General features: G+C 52.0%; 1 protein-coding gene across 2 annotated transcripts in view; it reads left to right on the top strand.

The window, feature by feature from the left end:
- The window catches only part of LOC126639607 (phosphofurin acidic cluster sorting protein 1-like), a 57,497-nt gene extending 37,323 nt beyond the window's left edge, over window positions 1-20,174 (top strand). The window contains exons 2-25 of one of the 2 annotated variants that reach the window (XM_050314594.1): window positions 178-265; window positions 5,272-5,361; window positions 5,710-5,835; window positions 6,027-6,189; window positions 6,341-6,432; window positions 8,512-8,592; window positions 9,395-9,454; window positions 10,101-10,252; window positions 13,715-13,808; window positions 14,126-14,197; window positions 14,490-14,611; window positions 14,735-14,867; window positions 14,992-15,096; window positions 16,429-16,535; window positions 16,843-16,997; window positions 17,091-17,201; window positions 17,288-17,390; window positions 17,753-17,785; window positions 18,146-18,188; window positions 18,291-18,333; window positions 18,434-18,575; window positions 18,727-18,950; window positions 19,141-19,254; window positions 19,352-20,174. In XM_050314594.1, coding sequence (XP_050170551.1) covers window positions 178-265; window positions 5,272-5,361; window positions 5,710-5,835; window positions 6,027-6,189; window positions 6,341-6,432; window positions 8,512-8,592; window positions 9,395-9,454; window positions 10,101-10,252; window positions 13,715-13,808; window positions 14,126-14,197; window positions 14,490-14,611; window positions 14,735-14,867; window positions 14,992-15,096; window positions 16,429-16,535; window positions 16,843-16,997; window positions 17,091-17,201; window positions 17,288-17,390; window positions 17,753-17,785; window positions 18,146-18,188; window positions 18,291-18,333; window positions 18,434-18,575; window positions 18,727-18,950; window positions 19,141-19,254; window positions 19,352-19,467 — 2,569 coding nt within the window. In that variant the 3' untranslated portion in view covers window positions 19,468-20,174. The remainder of the gene's footprint in view (window positions 1-177; window positions 266-5,271; window positions 5,362-5,709; window positions 5,836-6,026; window positions 6,190-6,340; window positions 6,433-8,511; window positions 8,593-9,394; window positions 9,455-10,100; window positions 10,253-13,714; window positions 13,809-14,125; window positions 14,198-14,489; window positions 14,612-14,734; window positions 14,868-14,991; window positions 15,097-16,428; window positions 16,536-16,842; window positions 16,998-17,090; window positions 17,202-17,287; window positions 17,391-17,752; window positions 17,786-18,145; window positions 18,189-18,290; window positions 18,334-18,433; window positions 18,576-18,726; window positions 18,951-19,140; window positions 19,255-19,351) is intronic. The other variant, XM_050314595.1, reaches the window with a different exon arrangement.
- Window positions 20,175-20,203: the final 29 nt, after the last annotated feature.

Here is a 20,203-nt window from a genome sequence, read left to right as displayed (position 1 = left end):
CTTTCGTTTTTTCCCCAATGGTCTGTCTCAGTGGTGCCTGACTGCTGGTGTTCCTCGGCCAAGCTTGTGCCTGCGAGTGGGCCAAGCATCCAGGCTGCCTTCTGAGCACCGGGTACCATGTGGCAGGGCCCCAGGGATGGTGGTGCCTGAATGTGTCCCATTCTCTCTGTCTTACAGGCTCTGCAGTCTGCGCCTGAAGAAACTCACGGTGCTGAAAGAGCTGGATAAAGAGCTGAGCTCTGTGCTTATCGCTGTGAAGATTCAGGTAGGCTCCTCTCCGTGTTGCTGCCTGATGGCAGCAGGCCAAGCCTGTCCTTTTGCTCTCTGTGAAGTGCTGGTCTGCATGTCCCTTGCCTTGTGCCAACCAACCCCTTCTGTCTCTGTTAGCACCCTTGGGGAGATTTTGGCTCTCAGGCCGGTGGGACAGCAGCAAACTGCGTGGTGTTGGTTTATATTAGGGATGAATTTGGTTAGGCACTGGGACAGAATGTGCCATGCCTTCCTGCCTGCCTCAGCCAAGGCCCTCCTCTCAAGCTGCTGTTCAGACTTTGGCTTCCCACTGTTCTCAGCCCTTTAGACAGGGTCAGTACTGAGTGGTTTCTGGCAGTGCCCTCCATCCAGATCACTCCCTGGGGAGTGAAGGGTGGGAAGGGTGCTAGGGATCAGCATCACCTCTGTGCATAACTTCTGCTGACATTTGTACCATGCGTGATCTCACAGTCACCTCTACTGTCCCTTCCCTTTCTCTGTGCTAGGCCTGGTGCCTCTGTTCTGAACCAGGCAGAGTGGAGGGGAGAGGATCTTTTCACCAAGGGGACAGGGAATTTGCCATTATCTTGGTATGTGCAATCCCCCCACCCTCTCTGCAGCTGGTAGTGAAGAGATAGGTTCTTATGAGGGCAGGCCTTTCCACCTGCCAAAGCACAGCACAGAAGCAAGATACATCTGAGTGTGTGTTCTCACCACAGCCCCTCTGACCCAGCTACGGCGCTGGTGTCCTTCCTTCGTTCTTGTCAGGTGGCAGGAAAGCTGCTGATCCCATTGAAAGCACCATGAGGCAGAAGCTCAGCAGCTTTGTGCTCCCACAGAGCTCTTTGTGCCGCACACATTAGGATCTAAATCCTGGATTAATGCTGGAAGATGCAGTATTAGTGGAGCTCTGGGAGCTGGAGTTTGTCTTCATGGCAGATCTGATTCACTTGCACAGAAGAAACTGAAAGCAAAATACGTGAAACGTGGGGCCTGGAGTGAGGACAGCAGGAGGGTACTGTGATTTACGCGTTATTGGTCAGTGTCCCACTTTGCTGGCCTTTCCATCGCTGTGTGTATGATGTCATCCGGGAGAGCTGAAAGCACTGGGACCCCTAAGACCTGCGCCCCTTTGGTGCAGGCAAGGAAACAACCTGGGCAGCAGAAAGGGCCTGGCCCCTGGAAATGTGGAAGCAATCAAGGCTGGGCCACAAGTGGCAGCTTGACAGGAACTGGGGGGCTGGGATCCAGATAGGAGCTGTGGGTCCCTCCTGGCTGGGAAGGCTAGGTTGGTCTCACTTCTCTCCTGCATTGTTGGCCCAAGCTGTGTGTGTTTCATGGGAGTGGGGAACTTTGGGTTTCTGTGCAGCACCCCTTATGCCTGGACTGATATGCTCTGAGTGTGTAGGTCCTCAACTACCCCCTCTCATGCACTGCAAATGTGAGACTGTGGAATAGGCTGCACAGTGGGACTCCAGCTCTTTCAAACAGATCACCCCCATCCCTGCTACAGGCCAATCTTGCACCCTGATGGCAAAAGAAATTAATATGCCTCAGCAGTTTGAAGCCACAGAGGCTCTTCACTGCAGTGCTTCTTTTCCTGCCATGGAATAGAGACTGCATTCAGAGACTTGATTTAAACATGGTCACCTCTTCTCTGTGTGTCTGCATAGCTATGACTGTGTGCTGGTGTAGGCTCCCTGCAAAGTTGAAGAAGAATGAAAGGAGAATGCTTTTGCCTACATTACCCTGTGGCTTAACATTCATTGTGGGAGTGGGATGGATCTGTGTGCCTCCTCAGGCTGACCAGCCACCTTGGCAGGGTTTGGGACTGCTGGAAGGCAGATGGAGGCTGTAGGCAGCTTCTACACAGCCTGCCTACAGTGTGGCCTCAGATGGATCCATCCCTTCTGCTCCTCTCCTAGGTAACAGATGAGTCACACTAGTAAGAAGCTGTTTGAAAGCTGCCCAGTGAGCACTGCCGTTTCCATCTTTTGGATGGAAACAGCTGATGCATGTATAGAGGACCTGCAAATTCTCAAGGGGGCAGCTGGGGACTAGAGGAAATGAGAGATATATTTTCTCTCATTTCAGTAGCAACTCTGTTGGATTCAGAAAGTTGCATGTTGGGAATTTGCTGCTCTGAAGGGTAGATTCATGGAAACGAAGCTCTGAACCTGCCTGAATGGTGCTGACACCAAGAAAGCAGCCCCAGTGCTGGAGGCAGTCTGCTCAAAAAATGTATGTGACCCAAAGGACAGTGTAAGCCTGTCTAGAATACCTGATCTCCTCCTCATAGTGATCATGCCCTTCTGGTCTTAAAAGATAGCTTCCAATGGTGCCATGTGCTGTTGCCTGCTCCTTCCTCTGAAAATACCACTGCCAAAGGACTAAGGGTGCTTTCTATGTCTACAGGACTTACTCATTTCCTACAGGTTATTTCAATATATAATGTTCAGTGACCTTGAGTGAGAACTGAACTGTGTGAAAAACGGGATTTAGTCTCGTATCGCTTGAGTGATCTTTAAACCTTTATCCCTTGTTATTTGTTTTAACAGACTGGAGATGTCATAGAGCATTTCCTTCTGTGTGGTGTTCAGCATGGCATTAAGATATTTGGATGTGCCTGGCTCAGCTCCATAAAGGTGCAGATACCTGTCTTGGTATCATAACTGATTATGTCATGAAGGGAAACAGGGTGTTCCCTCTCAACAGGGAGACTGTCGAGTCTGTAGTTCAGAAATACCCTATCTTGAGCCAGGAATAGAGAAAACAATCAAAGGAAGAAGAAAGCAAACCCCAGCACTCACAGAACTTTCAGCTCCTGTGACAGGTGCTGTGAATGCAGATCCTCCTGCAGCTGCTTGCAGGATACAGCTGGTGACTCAGGTTCAAACCTTGGTACTGCTGTAGAGGGATGGTATTGGCAGTCACCACATAGCAGACCAGAGTGTGTGCTGCAAAATAGGCCAGGCTAAGAAGTTCATTTGCCTCTGCCAGGCCTGCCTGCTGCTCCAGCCCTGCTTCCTGCAGGAACTTGGATTTTTTGCTCTTTCTTGCTATGCAGAGTTTTCTGTTTATATCTCACTTACACTTTTTTTGTATTCTCTTTGCAATCACTTGTTTTTCACTCTTGCCTGAGTAATTCCAGCTACACCCTAAATATGCCAATAATATTAATGGGCTTTTCTCTTTCAAAATGCACCTTTAGCTTGAATTCTGATTGTAGCCTGTGGTTAGTGCTTTACTGTCTCCAATACTGTGTTAGTTCTCTCTCCTTTTCCAAGTGTGGTATGCTCTTCTAGCTTCAACTGTGTTATAAACCAGACCAATCAGGACAGATTTATACCTGAAACTGGGAATTGTACCTCACAAACCAGACCTAGACATCATGTGCCTGTCTATAGTAGTGAAAGCTCCTGTATATTTTCAGTTTTTAGATAGTGAAGGTCTGTGGCCATGACCTCTCCCTATTGCTTTTCACTTCCTTGACACTCTTTGTCAGCTGTGATTTTCATTGTAACAGTCTGATAGAAGGTTTTCCTTTAGTACTCATGGGGATACTCCACTGTTGTGCTGAGAAATTTGTCTTGCCTGACATTACTCAAATTGCAGAACAGCTGAGCTACATCAGGTGCTCAGTGCAGTGTCCAGTAGAGGTTTTAATATCTCAAGGGATGGAGAATCCTCAGTATTTCTGTGTTCTTATGCTTGCATTGTGATAGTGAAACAGCCTTTGTCCCAGTCCTTGCAACACCACATGGATGTGCACTGGTATTTCACTGAAGGACTGGATTCATCTAGGATTGAGGCTGGATGTGTAACTTCCATAGTGGTAAGTGACAGTAAGGCACAGGACAGCAATGTTTATGAAACCTGCACTCGCTGGACACACCACCCAGGGTATCCTCACCTTTCCTTTGCATACCTCTTTACCCCCAAAATAGTATCTTCAAGAGTAATTGCACTAGCATTTATGTTTTGATGAAAGAATGAATCTTTGGTGGATAATCTCTCCATCAAACAGCAAATGGTCACTGTTATTGTGACTACCTGTCATCCGTTATCAAAGGAGAGTTCAGGAAGGAAGAGTCAGTGCATTTTTGGCCAGGAAAGCTCACAGATGGTGAAGGGGATGAGCTCCACTTCCTCTCTTCAGTTTTGGGAAGACCTTTCACAGGAAAGCCTTGGTCCAGGCGTGGACTCTGGGAATAGCGTTACGGACAGCTTTTGGGAGGGTCTGCAAGTTGTGCCACCCTGCAGTCAAGAGAGCCTGCTGCATGCAGACAGCATTTTTCATCCTGCAAGTCATTCAGTGTCTTCATCAGAAACCAAGACATAGAGATAGTAAAGATAGGACAGAAGTAAAGGGAAGAGTTGGAGTGGGTACATAGTTAGAGTGCCTCTCTTACTGTCATTCTGGGGAAAAAACATATCTATATGTGGAGGGATAAGGACTGCTGCCTGAGGAAAAGACTAGGAGTTTTCTAAGACACAAGCTGAGAGCAAGCAGAGGGACCCCTGTTCTCCTGGAACATCCTGACTTGGTCCCAGAAGAGACATTCTACCAGCTGTGCTTAGACAGGGATCTGTCTGCACTGGGTCTGTCTACTGCAGGGCAGAGATGTCTCCAGGTCCTGTCCCTTTCCTGGCGAGGCAGAATGTTGGGACCCTTTCCTTCCCTCTGCATGGCTCCCTCTGGCTCTAGTAGTGTTCCCTGCACAGTGTTAGACTTGCACTCCGCATGCAAAGAGCCAGATTAAGCAAAACAGACTTGTGAAGAGCAAGTGTTCCCTGGCAGGTAGGCAAGGAGAAGGGTCTCTGGCAGCTCAGGAGAAACTGCAGGCTTTTGCAAAGCATTGGTAGATGTGTGTAAGGTGTCTCTCTGAGGTGGAACAGAACAGAGTCATGGCACTCTCTTCTCTCCTTACGGACTGTGAATGCCGTTGACTTGTGTGTGTGGTGCAGTGGGGTCTGTGGTTGAGCTTAGCTTACAGTGTGTGTCTGCCAATCTCATTGTAGGGTTCAAAGCGAGTCCTGAGATCAAATGAATACGTCCTCCCACCTGGAGGCCTGATGGAGACCGAGCTGGAGCTGACCTTCTCACTGCAGGTACCTGGTGTTGCTTGGTCCCCTGGGCTTCCTTACCTGGCACTTTTCGGCAAGCACAACCCTGGGACCAAGTGTGAAAGGCGTAGTCTCCTGGGGAGGGACCTCCTGTGATTGCCTATGCTCAGACCATAGCAGCACGGATTCGTGCTGCAGGCCAGCTGCTCCATTGCCCCAGGGGTTGTTTTGCTGGGCGTCGGGATTTGGAGGATGATGGAATGGTGCAGGTGGCCTTTGAGGGGCACCTCAAAGCTCAGCAGGTCAGATCCTGCTGTACGCCAGCACTGAGGAAGAGTTTTCTACCTGTGTATCATGCTGAACCCTGCCCTCATGCTGCCATTTCTTCCCCAGTACCCACATTTCCTCAAGAGAGATGGCAACAAACTACAGATCATGCTGCAGCGGAGGAAGAGATACAAGAACCGCACAATCCTGGGCTACAAGACTCTTGCAGTGGGCATCATTAACATGGCCGAGGTACAAGGAGCTGGGAACAGAGGGGAGCCTCACACGGCCTTCCCTGTGCCAGCACTGGGCACAGAGCTGGGCGGGTGGACAGGCCCTCATTGCTATGAGTGCTCTGGCTTGTTGGTGGGTTATAATGTAGAGGAGGTGGGCTGCCACCTGCCATTGTGTCATCCTGTCAAGGAGCTTGTCTGTCTGTCTAGGTGATGCAGCACCCGACGGATGGAGGGCAACTTCTGGGCCTCCACAGCAACATGAAGGATGTGAACGTCCGAGTGGCTGAAATCAGCATCTACTCATTGTCTAGTCAGCCCATTGACCATGAGGACGGGAGCGTCCCCTCAGGTCCTAAAATCAAAGCTTCAGGTGTGTTATCGCTCAGACCTGAAGGCGAGTGCTTGGGACAGGACGTGGGTAACTGAGTGTGTACCCCAGTGCCTGCCAGCAGTACCAGTCATTTTGCTGGAACCACGACAGGCATCGTGCTTAGCGGGGCATTTGCACCGTCTGCTTTCAGATCGTTCCCCAGACATTGATAACTACTCCGAAGAAGAGGATGACAGCTTCTCCTCAGAGCAGGAAGCCAGCGATGATGCCGTGCAGGGCCAGGTAAGGGAGGCCTGGCAAGATGGCTTATGTCCTTGTCCTGTTTCTGGGGCCAAGAGTCAGGGGGTTGAAGGTCTTGATCACCCTGAGCCCTCTCATCTCCCTCGTAAAACATTTGGCATGGTTTCAGAGGGCAGCGAGCCATAATACCTGACAGCAGAAAGGACTGTGGGTTGCTATCAAGTCCGTGGTGAGGCAAGGGACTTTGGAGAGCCATAGGTCTCACCCATCTGTCTTTGGAGGTGTCTGATCTGCAGCAGAAAACCACTGCTGAGCCCCCTCTGTCTGGCACCATGATTTTCTTCTGTCTCCCTGTGATAACAGGCCAGAGGCTGCTCGCTCTCTGCGAGAGTACAGAGATTTTAGGAAGAAGTACTGTCTAGGCCTGAAAATGGTCAGAGGTGGCTTGACTCATCCCAGTGCTGTGATGAGCTGTGTCAAGGTGTTTGCTGTCCTTCTGTTGTGACTGCCTGTGTTTGGGGCCATAGAAAGACTTGTGGTAGCATGCTGATCAAGCACAGGGATGAACTGCTGTTCAGGGTTGTTATGGCCCACCCCTGAAGGCAGGCATAACTGAGGGTCTTGTTGATAGATCCCTTGGGGCAGATTAGAGTGAAGTGACACGAAATGGTGTTTTTATATGGCAGGTTTATTTCAGAACACTTTGGTGGGAATGGAAAGGAGATATGTAGCCATTTTGGTTATTATTATCTATAGTAATATAACAATATAAAAGTATAAAGGTATCACTTAAGAAAATATATAAGGAAAAGAAAGGAAGGAAGGATGAGAGTAGATGGTGAAGAGGAAAGATATCACCACCTGTGGATCCAGTGATGAGACTTGATTGTTGCTTGGTCAAAGTGATGGTCACAGTCTTGATCTGTCAGGGGTGGGGGAAGCCCCCAAAAAAGTAGAGTTCAGTGGGTTAATCTATGCTCAGGTTTAGGTGGAAATGCCCAGGTACCCTGATTGGGGTGGGGGAGGTGGCACAGTTTTACACTGATTGCAACACTGTGGATCTGTTGCAACACTGTGGATCAGTCTTCTGGTGGAAGGCCTCAGGAATGAGTCTGTGGGCTTTGGGGTACTTCGGTTTATGATACCTTCTAAGACATGACAGCAGCCTCTCACATCAGTGTAGTTAAGCTAGTTACGCCTCATCAGAAGGGATGAATACCTTCAGGCCTACCTGTGAATGTCCTGATACCTTCCTGGGGTCTGGTATGGGGGACTTTGGGATTTTACAACTGATCCGGTTGTGTAAGGGGGGACATTGGCATTATCCCACCTATCAGGGTCTGCTTCTTAGCAACCTCTTCCCTTATCTGGCTCAAAATCCAGTTTGTTGCTTAGGGAAGCTTGGTTTGTCATGGTCATCCTCTGGCGATGGGTGCTCCACCCCTCTGCTCCTGAGCTGTTCTTATGCAGATCAGAAGTTTCTCCACCACACATCCAAAAACCCTCTTCCTCCCCTTTAGGTGCAAACCTGGTCTGGCAAAGCACATTGCTGCTTTTGGAAATGGCTGATTGTTTGAGTCATTAATGATTAACATTTCAGTCTCTCACAAGGGTCCTCCGGACTGGTCCCATTGTGCTGGGTTAAGGCATCAGGGTCCCATGTCCCTGGGAGTTGTGCGTTTTGTTAAGGCTGACCCCTGGAAAAAATGTTTTTTTTGTGGTTTTTTGTGTGCTGCACCCTCTGAGCTAACTCTGGAGAGGGGAGAGCAGGAGAACAAGACATGGTTCATAGGTAAGGCTGATGAGTGCAGAGAGCAGAGTTTTAGGTTGCAACAAGGACTGTTGCAGAAAGCTGCTGTCTCTCCTCCTAATCTTGCTGGTACATTTATCTCTGGAGGGGCCTGGGGGCACGGGTACTGGGAAAGAAGGTCTTATGGGATATGGTGCTAAGGAGGGAGAAGGACCTCCATGGAGAGAGGTAGTGGAAGTGAGAAGCAAGACTCTGGGAACAGGGTGGACCAGAGCTTTTCAAAGTGGAGGGCGAGTGTGGGGCAGGAGAACTAGGAGGTGCTGCTCCCTGAACTCAGTTGCTCTGATGTGTTGTGACTTTTTTAACTGCAGGATCTGTTTGATGAAGAGGATGACTTGAGGAAAACCAAGAAGGCTAGGAGGAAAATGATCCGAACCACATCAATGACCAGAGTAACATCACCATTTACAATGTGATCAAAGGGATGGAAGGGATTCACTTTGTCCTCTCCCTGAAGGCAGTGAGGGGCATTGGGGAGGGGGAATGATGGCCCTGGTGCAGAGCAGGGGAGAGCCACGTTGGCTCTGAGAAGAAGGAGCAAACCTCTTGCTGTTAATAAAAGCTAGCTAGCTTGTTGCTCAGAGCTGTACCTCAAGTCATGATCTGTACTGTGTTTAGCCTGGCTTCATATCAGTGATGATCTGTATGCAACACAGTTTTGACTTGCTGCTGTGACATGGTCTCTTTCCTTTCCTGAGGAAGGAAAGGTAGGCACAAAGAAAGGAGAACCATTAGCAGCTCCTCTGCCTGTCTGCAGAAGGGAGGAGTGCTCTGCCAGCCCCTTGCTCTCCAAGCTTCTTCTCATCCCTGTTGACTTCGGCCCTGCAGGTCCCTGACCACCTTTTTCCTGAGTTTGTTCCCCATCTTTTCTTGCTTGAAGGCAGTATTCCTCAACCAGATGGTCTGGGGAGAAAGGAGATTTAAATGGAGTGCTATTCCAGCCTGTAGCAGAAAAAGTATGAACCCTTTCATCCCCCCTCATGCCCAGACAGTGACTTCTTGTGGAGTAAAGAATTAGTCCAAATCCTACAGCAGATTTAAAGAGCGAGAGAAATCATAGCTGACCTTGGATCTGTGGACCAAGGAAGGAGCTGACAGCATGTTAGAGAAAGTAACTGTGGCCAGTATGTTAGTCATCTTGGAAAGTGGTTTGATAGTTTTGCTGATCTTTTCTCTTACCTTCTTTTGTTTTAGCAACCAAACTTCAAGCAGAAATTTGTGGCTTTGCTGAAGAGGTTTAAAGTGACAGAAGAGGTAAGAAGCAAGAAGGCTGCCCCACCTGGCAATGTCTCTGGCAGATGTGTAGATGTCAGAGTGCTGGTTCCCACTCACTGGGAGCACAAGGCATGAGCTGTAACTGCTCAGGGATGTGCCAAAGGTGGTGTGAGACATGGCACAGACTGGGCTTTGGCTTTTCCAAAGCCTTCTGCCTCAAGAACATTGGTCTCAGCCTTGTGCTCAAATCAAGAAGCACCTTCCTACTTGTAAGAGGTGTCCCAGGAAGAATGATTCTGTCACACACTGGCTCTGAACCAGGAGCTGGCATTGCGGGGCCAATACTCTCCATGACTGAGAGCAGGCTAACATCAGCCTGGGGGTAGCTTGCCTTGGCTGAGAGTCTGCACTAAGTGTGCAACACAGTCAGTGAAGGTTCTTCCAGATGTCTTAACTGCCAGTGTGATGGATGTCTGAGACTCCTCTGGCTGTTATGCTTATGGCACCCTCTTTTGGCCTAATGGCAATGTCGCTGGATTCTTCCACAGCCTGCGTTCCACCTGGCTCCCTCAGGTGGGAACGGTGCCATGGTGTGCCTTGTGACTGTCAGGCAGCTTCTATGTGCCTGTTCTGGGATGCAGGTAACTCTGTATCTCTTCAGTGTCCTCTGGGTTTGGTCCCACAGGTCCTGGACTCTGACCCTGTAGACCAGACCCAGGAGGTGGAGGAAGACCTGGGCTTGCTCTATGACAGCCTGGAAGAGTGCAACAACAGTGACAGCGGCCCAGAGATTGAGGACAATGAGAGTGTGCACAGCACACCCAAGCCCACCCTGAGGTAAGAGTTGAAGGGAGTCCCTGGCCAACAGCAGTCTATTGGATCTGAAGAAATACCCTCCGACACTTTTCTGTTGCTTGGGCTAATGCAGGCTTTGTCTCATCTCCACTCCTATTGCCATATTCTGTTGACACCTCTAGCTCCTCACTTGCATATCCTGTTTAACAAACTCAAAACTGCCCATTAAATCTGTCTTCCTTCACACTTAGTCTCAATTTTCTACCAGCCCAGCATCTGACACTTACTGATCTGGAAAAGTACCTACTTGATCTAAGCCCCGGCTGCTCCCAGCTTTCGTATCTTTCTGCCAACAGTCCTGGTGTTTTCCGGGCTCTCCACACTGAAGCATGCCTGTCTTTTGAGCACTTAGTGACTGCCCGGGCCAGTCTTTGTGTCCCTGTGAGATGTGCATGCTGTGTTCCCAAACTTTGTGGAAACGTGACTAGCAACCATCAGCAATGTTCCTCACCTCATTCCCCAGGCGCTGGTGACTTGACTTGCTCTGCCAAGTACTGCTGGCTTGGTACAGTGGTCTCCAGTGGACCATGCAGTGAAACCAAACTTTGTTTCCCTGGAATCTGCGTTCACCTGGCTCTTCTGCTTTTGTGCTGTCTTTTAGTGAAAAAGTCGCCTTTTAGTGTCTTTCTACTTGACTGCCTCATAGTGCATTGGGTCTCTTCTAGCCAAGCTGAGCTCACTTCACACTGATGTTTCTATAGTTTTTATATATAGAATCATAGAATCATAAAATGGCCTGGGTTGGAAGGAACCTTAAAAATCATCTAGTTCCAACCTCCCTGCCATGTAAATATATATATATTATATATATATATATAGTATTTAAATATAATTTGACTTAGTTGGTATCCCCACTGAAGGTACTTAGCAGGAGTAGCAGACTTGGTTTGCTGCAGGCAAACTGTTTGAAATTAAATCTGCTGGATTCTGGAACCCATGGGGCACTGGGGAAAAAACAGGAACATGACAGAAGTAATGTTTTTCACAAACCCACAAGCCATTGTGAAGGAGACACCAAACACATGTATAAGGAGCTGCTTAGATGATCTGCTTGACTCCAAAAGGAGTTTCACGTGGTCTTTCGTCAAAGGAAACAAAGGTGTTGTGGGAGAAGAAGGAAGATGGTCAGATAACAGTTTATGTATATGAACTATGTGAAACTGTAAGAAAAGTCTGTTGAGTATATTTAAATGTAAGACCCCCAAGCTGGTTCTGCTAGTGTCTACTTGCAACATCTGGTCACTGGGACAGCATCCCAGAGTGAGCACTGGTTTGTGCTGGTACCTGCTGTTACTGTCTTTCTGGGCTGTTTGGTGCTGTCTCTGGAAGGACAGCCTATTGGGCTTTGACCTGTTCTTCAGCTTGTTCACAAATTGTCCCTGGCTTGGTTTGGTCTCTAGTGCCTCGGTTTGTGGCAGTGCTGAGTGTGTATCCCTTGAATTCACATTACTGTGTCTGTACTTTTTCTAAGGAGATGTGGAAGCTGACTGCCAAGGTGTTTAGTGTACACTTCATGGTTCCTGTGGTTCCTGCATAGCCTTCTCAGCTGGTGAGACCTTCCAGCCCAGCCTATAAATTCGAGGTGTGATCCTGATGTTGGATTTACTGTCATAGGCAGCCTTGCTAGACACTGTGAAGGTCTCTGTGGAGCAAGGGCATTAAGGTAGTCCTTAATGGTGAGCAGTTGCCAGTGCTCTGGATTTGGCCAGTGGTGTTGGGAGCTGATAGCCATCCTTTTGATCAGCCAGGGAGACTATGCAGCTATAGGCTGCTCCTGCACTGGGGCAAAACTGGAGCTGGAACTGAGGCTGTTGGGTAAGTCCTCAACAGTCAAACCAACTGAATAAAGATCAAAGGTAAAAGAACAAATGTCTCCATAGATGACTGGGAAAACGAATGGGGGAGAAGGGGAATAAATGTGCTGAAAATGGAAGGAGGCTGTGCAGAAGGGATGGAAGAGAGAAGAAATATTTTATTAATAGGAGACATAATTTATCCCAGTGTGACCTGGGGAAAATGTCCTGTCAGGGCACAATTCTGACTGTAAATCTGGAGCTTTGGTATACAAACATGTCGTGAGCAACTGGTCACTGAGCCAGTGGGGGGAAAATCAAGCCTTAACTTGTCCCAACCAGTGTATAAACACTGCTGCTGAAGAGCTGCTCTGTGGTGGGAACCATCATGTATTTACAGAGATGGAATGTCCTTTTAGTAGCAGTAAAACCTGACAAACACTGTCGTGCCTGGCAGTACAGTGTGCTCTATACAGAGGAGGAAGCGTGTTAAAAGGCAAGTAAAATGCGGAGGTATCCTGCAGAAAGCTGCAGATATATCCAGATGAGGAAAGTAGAAAACAACAGAAAGAAGCTCTGATAGAGTCCTAACAGAAGAACTTCTCTATGCCTCTGTGGCCCATCCGTGGAAACCTGCAACCTGATATCCCATCTGTGCACTAGGCAAATCAGGAGAAAAATTTCCTGGGAGTTAATGAGCACATACACACAGCTTAGAGGGAATCTAGCTCAGGTCTCCTGCAGGAAAGTCACACGTTGCAGATGGACTATGGTTGCTGTAAGGGTCCTGGGAAAACTGGCAAGTGAGATTTGGCGATAGAGCCTGCTTGTTTCCTAAAGACTGGTCTTTGAGCAGCCTACAGGATGTGGAGAGTGTCCTTGGCAAATAAATAATGTATGGAAAAAGGGTAAGCAAAGGTGGAAGCTCACACTATAGCAGCAAAGACTGTCCTGGCTGCCCCAAGAGAGTTCCTCTGTTGACCATAGTAATGTGGAAATGGGACCTTGGAATTGCACTCTGCAGCTCTATCAAAAGGTCATCTCAGAAACTAAAAACAGGCAGATTTAAGTACTGTGCTGAGGTGTGGTTCTGTGTGCAATACTGTGATCTTCAGAGCCTTGGGAAAGGGGAAAGCAGAAAGAGAAGTTGGAAGATGGGGTTAGAAATGTACTACAGCAGCAGGCAGAGGCAAGGAGCCATTCCTGGAAATGGGGAAGCAGAAGGGAAAGTAGCAGAAATCTGTGGGAGCTGTGATGGTGCAGAAGAGGCAGAGAGGTTCAACAGCATCTTGGAGTTGTAGTGTTATAGAGACCATACACCAGTGAGATGGTGGCAGTTCCTCACCTGCACTGCAGGGGTAGGGGATCACTTGAGGGAGAAAGCACTGTTGGCTGGGAGACAGGGATGCTTCCTTCAGCTCATCAGGGTCGCAGGTGGCACTGCTGGCAGGTCTGTTCCTAGGCTGTGAGTTGCCCAGACACTTGGATGTCTGGCCCTGTGTCCCACTGGGGGCCTCTTCACAGTGCTCTGCTTGGGACAGGCCGGTGGGGGTGTGCTGGGATCATGGTGACTTTGTTCCTCTCTTATTCCTGCCTTTTTCTCTCCCATCTGTCTGTCTGTCTGTCCGTTCGTCTGTCTGTTTCTCTGCAGGCGTTTCTTTGAGGGAGTCTCTCATTCTGGTTCCCAGACTGAGATCGGCAGTCTGCACAGCCAGAAAGGGCAGGATCAAGAGTCGGGCAGCCCTGTGAGTTACACCACCACCATCACCACCACCTCTTGCCCCCTTCCCTCCCCAGCCAGCTCAGCACCCCCACAGTGCCTGCACTCTGAGACCACAGCTCCTGGCAGCACCTGCCTGGGGCTGCTCCTTTCCTTCTTTCCTCCTCTTTTTCCCAGCTTAGGCAGACAGGTAGCGATGGGGGGCATCCTCTGGGGCTGGTCCCAGGGGGATGCCAGGCTCCCCTGTGGGAGCATGTGTTCTGTGAGGCCAGGTATGGGTCACTGGCAGCTTCCCTGCTTGGCATGTTTAATCCTGCTCTGACCCCACTCCCTGTCCCCTAGGGCGAGGCAGACAAGCGGAAGCCAGGAGCACAGCGGCCACAGGAAGAACCAGGAGTGGAGGTCCCTGCAGTGGTGAGTCCAGGCTGTGAGATGTGGAGTTCTCTCAGGCCCCACCTTGTTTTCTGGAGTACCAGGGTGCCCACCAGCCTGGGAGCAGGGCTGGGAAGACAAATAGATTGTACTGGAGAGCAGCAAGAGTGGAGGGAATGTTAGGGTCTGCAGGAGATGCAGCCCAATCCTCTCGAGGCCCTGCAGCTTTGGCTCTCTAGGCCTGTCTTGGATGATGGGCATCCATGGGTGCAGGGCTGTTCCCTGCAGGAGAAGGGAGAGCATTGTGTGTGAAGTGACTGTGTGTGGCCCTCAGGAGCTGGCTGCAGAGGAGCCATGTCCACGGCTGGCCCCCACAGAGGCTGCCACAAGGGAGGGCAGCATGGATAGACTGGGCCCTGGGACCAAAGCTGAGCTCCCCAGTGCCGTGTCTCCCAGGTAAGGCAGGTCTGTGCCTCATGCTGGAGCTGTGTGGGCCCACGCTGGCTCCCTGGAGTGAGCGGGAATTGGTGGAGATGAGATTTCATCAACAGTTTTGCCTCTCCTGCTTCTCACTCACAGCAAGGCAGAGAGCAAGCAGTTGTGGCGTCCCCGCAGTACCTCTGTGAAGGACCGGCAGAGCTCAAAGGGACAGGGTGGCCGAGCCAGCAGCCTGGACAGTGAGAGCTCTCCAGACTCGTGGCACAGCACCCAGGTGAGGCACTGGGAACGATCTCACCTGGAGGCTTCTCATTTGAGGGCTCTGCCAGGTCTTCAGCCATGGGCAGAGTGTCCAAGGCGGACGACTGGGGTTAACCTTCATGGTGATGCTGTCATAGGTGCCCCGAAAGTCTGTTTATGATCAGCTCAACCAGATCCTGGTCTCAGATGAGCAGCTCCCCGAGAGCATTGTGCTGGTGAATGTCGCTGAGTGGCAGGGGCAGGTGAGTAGGCGTGATGGGAGCTGGATGCATAGGGGCAGCTGTAAGCAGGGTCCTCAAGGATTCTCCCAACCATGGCAGGGTATCCTAGGGAAAACGGCACCAGCCGTGTCCTCCTCTCCCCCAGTGTGGCCCTTCCTTCAGGGAGACAATGCATTTACACAGTGCTGAGCCACATACAGAAGAGTCTCGTGTCTCCTCCATCACGTGCTACACAGCAGCACAGTCCCAGAAAGGCTGGGTAGTGGACTGTTATCTTGGGCCCTCACTGCTTGGTCCTGGCACCCAGGAACCCCCCAGGTCAGAGCTTTGCTGGATACCCTGGCAAAAGGCTCCCTTCCTCTACGGGCACCAGGCCCTGGGAAGCAGCTGAGGTGTTTCCCACTGAGAGATGGAAGAACATTGCCTGCCATTCCCAGGGAGCATTAACTGCATTATCAGAGCTGGGATCTCCGGGCAGGGGTGCATGTGAGGCTTCCCTGCCTCATGCCAGCTGTGTCCATGTGAGGTTGGGCCCAGCCCCTGATGAGCACCTTCCTCCCCTGTACCTGGAGGAGTTGACCACTAAAGGTGAGCAGAGACATGTACATGTGTGCAACCATGCAAACAAACAGTTAGACAGAACACCTCTGACACCCCTTTGGGATTCTGCAGCCACCTTTGACATCCAGAAACAGTGCTTGAAAATTTTATGGCAGAAGGAGGGACTTCACAGTAAGTGTGGTGAAGTCTTGACTCAGGCTGTGCATTCTTGACATATTCCTGCTCTAGCACTTGTCCTGGATAGGAAAAAAGGATCAGTGCCCACTTCCAGACTCTGTCGATATCTTCTAAGCCCCCTTGTCTAGCACGACTGCCTGTTTTACCACTGTTAACATGCATGCAGACAAAGAGACACAGAAGGATTTTGGAGTGCCACAGTGTGAGAGAGCAAGAGGAGGGAATGAGCAGAGGTGGACTGAGCCTATAGCTGGGCCCTGCTGTGGGATGGCAGAATTTAAATCAGAAGGTCTCTGGACCAAACCACTTATCTCAAGGAGCACAGCCTGGTTCTTGGGACAGTTTTGTCCTTGCCATGGCAAGGGCGGTGACTGCTGTGCTCAAAGGTGAGAGCAGAGGGCTGGGACAGGCGGCCTCCAGAGCAGAGCTGGGAGGAGCAGGGATGCTCAGGCATGCAGGCATGAGTGACCTGATGGTTTCAGCCTACCCACAGGTGTGGATGGGGGTCCTGGCTCTATCCCAGAGGGCAGGGGGGGCCAAGGCAGGCATGTGCTAGTGCTGGCCAGCACAGCCATGCCCCCAGGGTGCCTTAACCTGAGCTCTCTGCATTGGCAGTACGTGAGTGAGCAGCTCCAGGCGCACAAGCAGTTGGTCGTATCAACCTGCTCCGTGGCAGACATCCAGGCGGCCTTCAACACCACTGTGTCCCGCATCCAGCGATAGTGAGTATGACTTGGGCTCAGCCTGATGGCACCATATGAACTCAGAGAAGGGCTGAGTATGGCCTTGGCTCCCCAGGGATCATTAGGACCCTTTGGAGTTGTGAACATTACTGTAAAAACAAGTGTAGACCTGGGGAAAGTGAGGGATCCCAGTATCCCAGTGCTGCTTTTGCCCCTGGCAGTGCACAGCAAGCTGGAAATTCTCAGCGATGGGTTTCTGTCAGCTGGCCTGGCAGGGCATATCCCCTGGCCCACCTGCTGAGCTACTGCACATCCCTCATGGTCTCCTTTTCTCTCCCTTTGGCAGCTGTAACTGTAACTCTCATATGCCTCCCCCGGTGAAGGTGGTGGTGGCAGGGGACCAGAGCTACCTGAGTGTTGTCCTCCGTTTCTTTGTGGAGCAGCTGGCCAGCAAGACACCCGACTGGCTCAACTACCTTCGCTTCCTTCTTGTGCCGCTGGGTGAGAGTCCCTGTGAGCCTGGTCCCAGGGCTGTCCTCTCCTACCTCCCCAGACTCCCCTGCCTGGAGCCAACGCTGCCCTTCTTACCCACAGGCTCTCATCCTCTGGCCAAGTACCTGGCCTCGGTGGATAACAAATACAGCACTCTCTTCCTGGACACAGCATGGCGGGAGCTGTTCAGCAGGGCTGAGCCACCCACCGCAGGTGAGGAGCAGGGCAGGGTGCCATCAGCAGTGCCCTGATGGGAGCCCAGCTGCCACTGAGGCCCTCATGGCTCTTTGTGCCCACAGACACTGTGGACATTGCAGGCCGTGTTGCCCAGTTCATCGCTGGAGCCAGCCTCTCTCACCAGCTTCCCATCTCTGAGGCCATGCTGACATACAAGCAGAAGAGGTGAGCGTGGCCCCAGGGCACTTGGCCTCCCTCATGTGGCCCCAGTCTGGGCTGTGCTCAGGACAGGGATGTGGGGCACGGGACAAGTGAGTGAGGCTCTGCATTCCACTGACAAGCAGCGTGGCGCTGAGGGGAGCTGGGTTTCCATAGGTGAGAGGCCTGCAGCACCATTCCCTGCCACCTCCCGGTGTGCTTGGCCCCTCCAGCAGCTGTTGCTGTGACAGACCCCTGGTGGGGACCAGCTGCCAGGGCTGGGCTGGGCTGGGCGGGGGCTGCAAGCTGGTACTGTGCTGCCCGGGGGTTGACGCTCGTGTTCCAGCTGCACTCTCACCTCTCCCTTCTCTTGGTTTCTGGCACTCAAGGAAGAGAAGTCTCTATTTTGATTTTTATATCAGGTATTGGCTTGTGCTTGCTGTGCCGCTGCCTGGCCCCCCCCACCTTCCCCCATGTGCGTCCATCCCTCTTGCTGTGCAGAGGAGCCGTGACCCCAAAAGTGGGGCAGGGCTGCCCTCCCGCATGCAAGCCCTTTCCCAGCCCTGGAGGGGACAACTCCTTGCCTCCTTGTGTAGTGTGCCCTGTGCTGCCATGTTGGGGACAGGGGGTCCCACGGGAGGGAGGGTAGAGGAGACTGACCCTGTGGCTGTGAGCCAGCATTGACCCCTGCCAGTGCAGGGGTGCCTGGGCACTAGGCTAGTCACATGGCACTCGGTGCTCAGCACACCCAGAACCCTGACCAGCCTCTCTTCCTTCTCTAGCCCCGACGAGGACTCCTGCCAGAAGTTTGTCCCCTTTGTGGGGGTGAGTGTTTTGAGGGGCCAGCAGGCCACTGGGGCTGAGGAGAGAGGGGCAGCACATAGCCCTGCTGGTGCTGGCTGTCCTCTGACTCATCTGTCCTTGCAGGTGGTGAAGGTGGGCCTGGTAGAGCAGTCTTTCAGTGCCTCTGGTGAGTCCTTGTGAGCCCACAGTCTCCAGCTCTCTTCTCCACTGTGGGAGGCCCTTGTTGGGGTCCCCCAGCCCCCACAACCCATACTCTTCCTCCCCAGTGGACTCAGATGATGCCACAGTCTGTACCCCCTCCCTGCTGAGCTCAGCACCAGCCACCAGTGGAGCATCTCCCTATGGCAAGGAGACCGTGAGCACTCCGCCACCCTCCCCGTCCGTCAGCAGCGGCCTCTCGGGGGCTGGGTAAGAAGGCAAGGCGCGCTCAGCCTGAGGCAGCAGGGGCTGGGATAGGAGCGTTGTTGGTGCTCCCAGGGCAGGCTGCAGCTGGGCAACTGGGAAGGAGAGGAGCACGGGTAGCACCTGTGTGCTGCATGGTGCTGCCAATCTTGCCCAGGTCTCTGAGCCCCGGTGTGGAGGTGATGGGCCTGCAGGTGGACTACTGGACAACACAAGGGCTGGACAGGAAGAAGGAGGGTGACAAGCGGGAGACGGGTATCAAGAACACGCTCAAGAGCAACTTCCGCTCACTCCAGGTCAGCCGCATCCCTGGCACAGGGGAACTGGTGCCCCCCAGCACCATGGCCATGACTGTGGTCACCAAGGAGAAAAACAAGAAAGGTAACCAAGCCCACTCTGGGTGCTCTCTGACTGTGGGGACACAGTCCTTTGCAAAAAGGGCAGGAGGGAGAATAGGGCTGAGAGCTGGCCTAGCAGGGGCCAGTCAATGAGCCAGCCCTGGGGCAAGGGCTCCCACCTAGTGCCAGGTGGGGACATCCTAACATTGGTCTTGTCTGGCCTTGGCCCCCAGTGATGTTCCTGAGCAAGAAACCTAAAGAAAAGGACTTGGAACCCAAAAGCCAAGTCATCGAAGGGATCACGCGCCTCATCTGCACAGCCAAGCACCAGAACACCATGCTGCGAGGTGAGGGGAGGTATAAGCCTCTTGGGGCTGTCGGGCAGACCAAGCAGCACAGGCTGGCTGTGGCAGGGTTGTGCCTCACTGCACCCTCTCTTCTCAGTCTCTATAGATGGGGTGGAGTGGAACGATGTGAAGTTTTTCCAGCTGGCAGCACAGTGGCCAACACACGTGAAGTACCTCCCTGTGGGTATCTTTGGCTACTCGAAGAGTGTGTGAGACATGGGGGCATCCTGGAATGGAGCTGCAGTGGGTTGCAAGAGGAGACAGAGAGATGGACATGCTCTTGTCCCCACCTTCTGTGGCCAGTCTCTGCCTACTCTATGGAGGGGGGATACCACAACCCCACCCTGTGGGCCAAGACCCGTGAAGGTGAGGCCAGTGAGACCGGGTCCAAGCACCCTCCAACACCAGCCAGGGCACCATGCCATCTGCCTCCCATGACCTCCTACAGCAGCCTGGGACAAGGGTTGGCACCAGCCAGCAGGGCCCCAGGAAGGGCTCTGGGCCTCGCTCTCCACAGATGCACCTGCCAGGCCACCCCTGCAGCCAGCCAGGGCCCCAGCTGGGCTGGGCCTGGGCAGGTTCCCCAGTGCTGCTCCATGCAGGGGGCAGGTGCTGAGCAGGGCCCGCCACCCCTGTACCGCCCCTTGCCAGCCCCACTGCCAGCCTCATGCTGCTGTGCCTGGCCATGCCCTCCGCAGCAGAGCCTCAGCAACTTTTCCAGTCCCCCTGCAGCCCTGCTGCTGAGGCTGTCCTCTTCATCTCCCCATCCCTTCCCAACCAGCCCTACCCTAGGGTGCTGCCAGCTGGAGGTGTGGCATGAGGGCACTTGGGTTTTTTTTTTACAAGATTCTATTTTTTTTAAATTTATTGTACGGTTACTTTTCAGGATTAATTTTAATAAATTAATGCTGGTACCATTATGGCAGGGTGGGTGTGTGTGTCCCCATGT

This window comes from Myiozetetes cayanensis, unplaced genomic scaffold (assembly GCF_022539395.1).
Source record: "Myiozetetes cayanensis isolate MyiCay16 unplaced genomic scaffold, myiCay2020 scf2-11, whole genome shotgun sequence".
Lineage (NCBI taxonomy): Eukaryota > Metazoa > Chordata > Aves > Passeriformes > Tyrannidae > Myiozetetes > Myiozetetes cayanensis.
The sequence above is the reverse complement of the archived record's forward strand: the minus strand, read 5'-3'. Positions and strand labels throughout refer to the sequence as shown.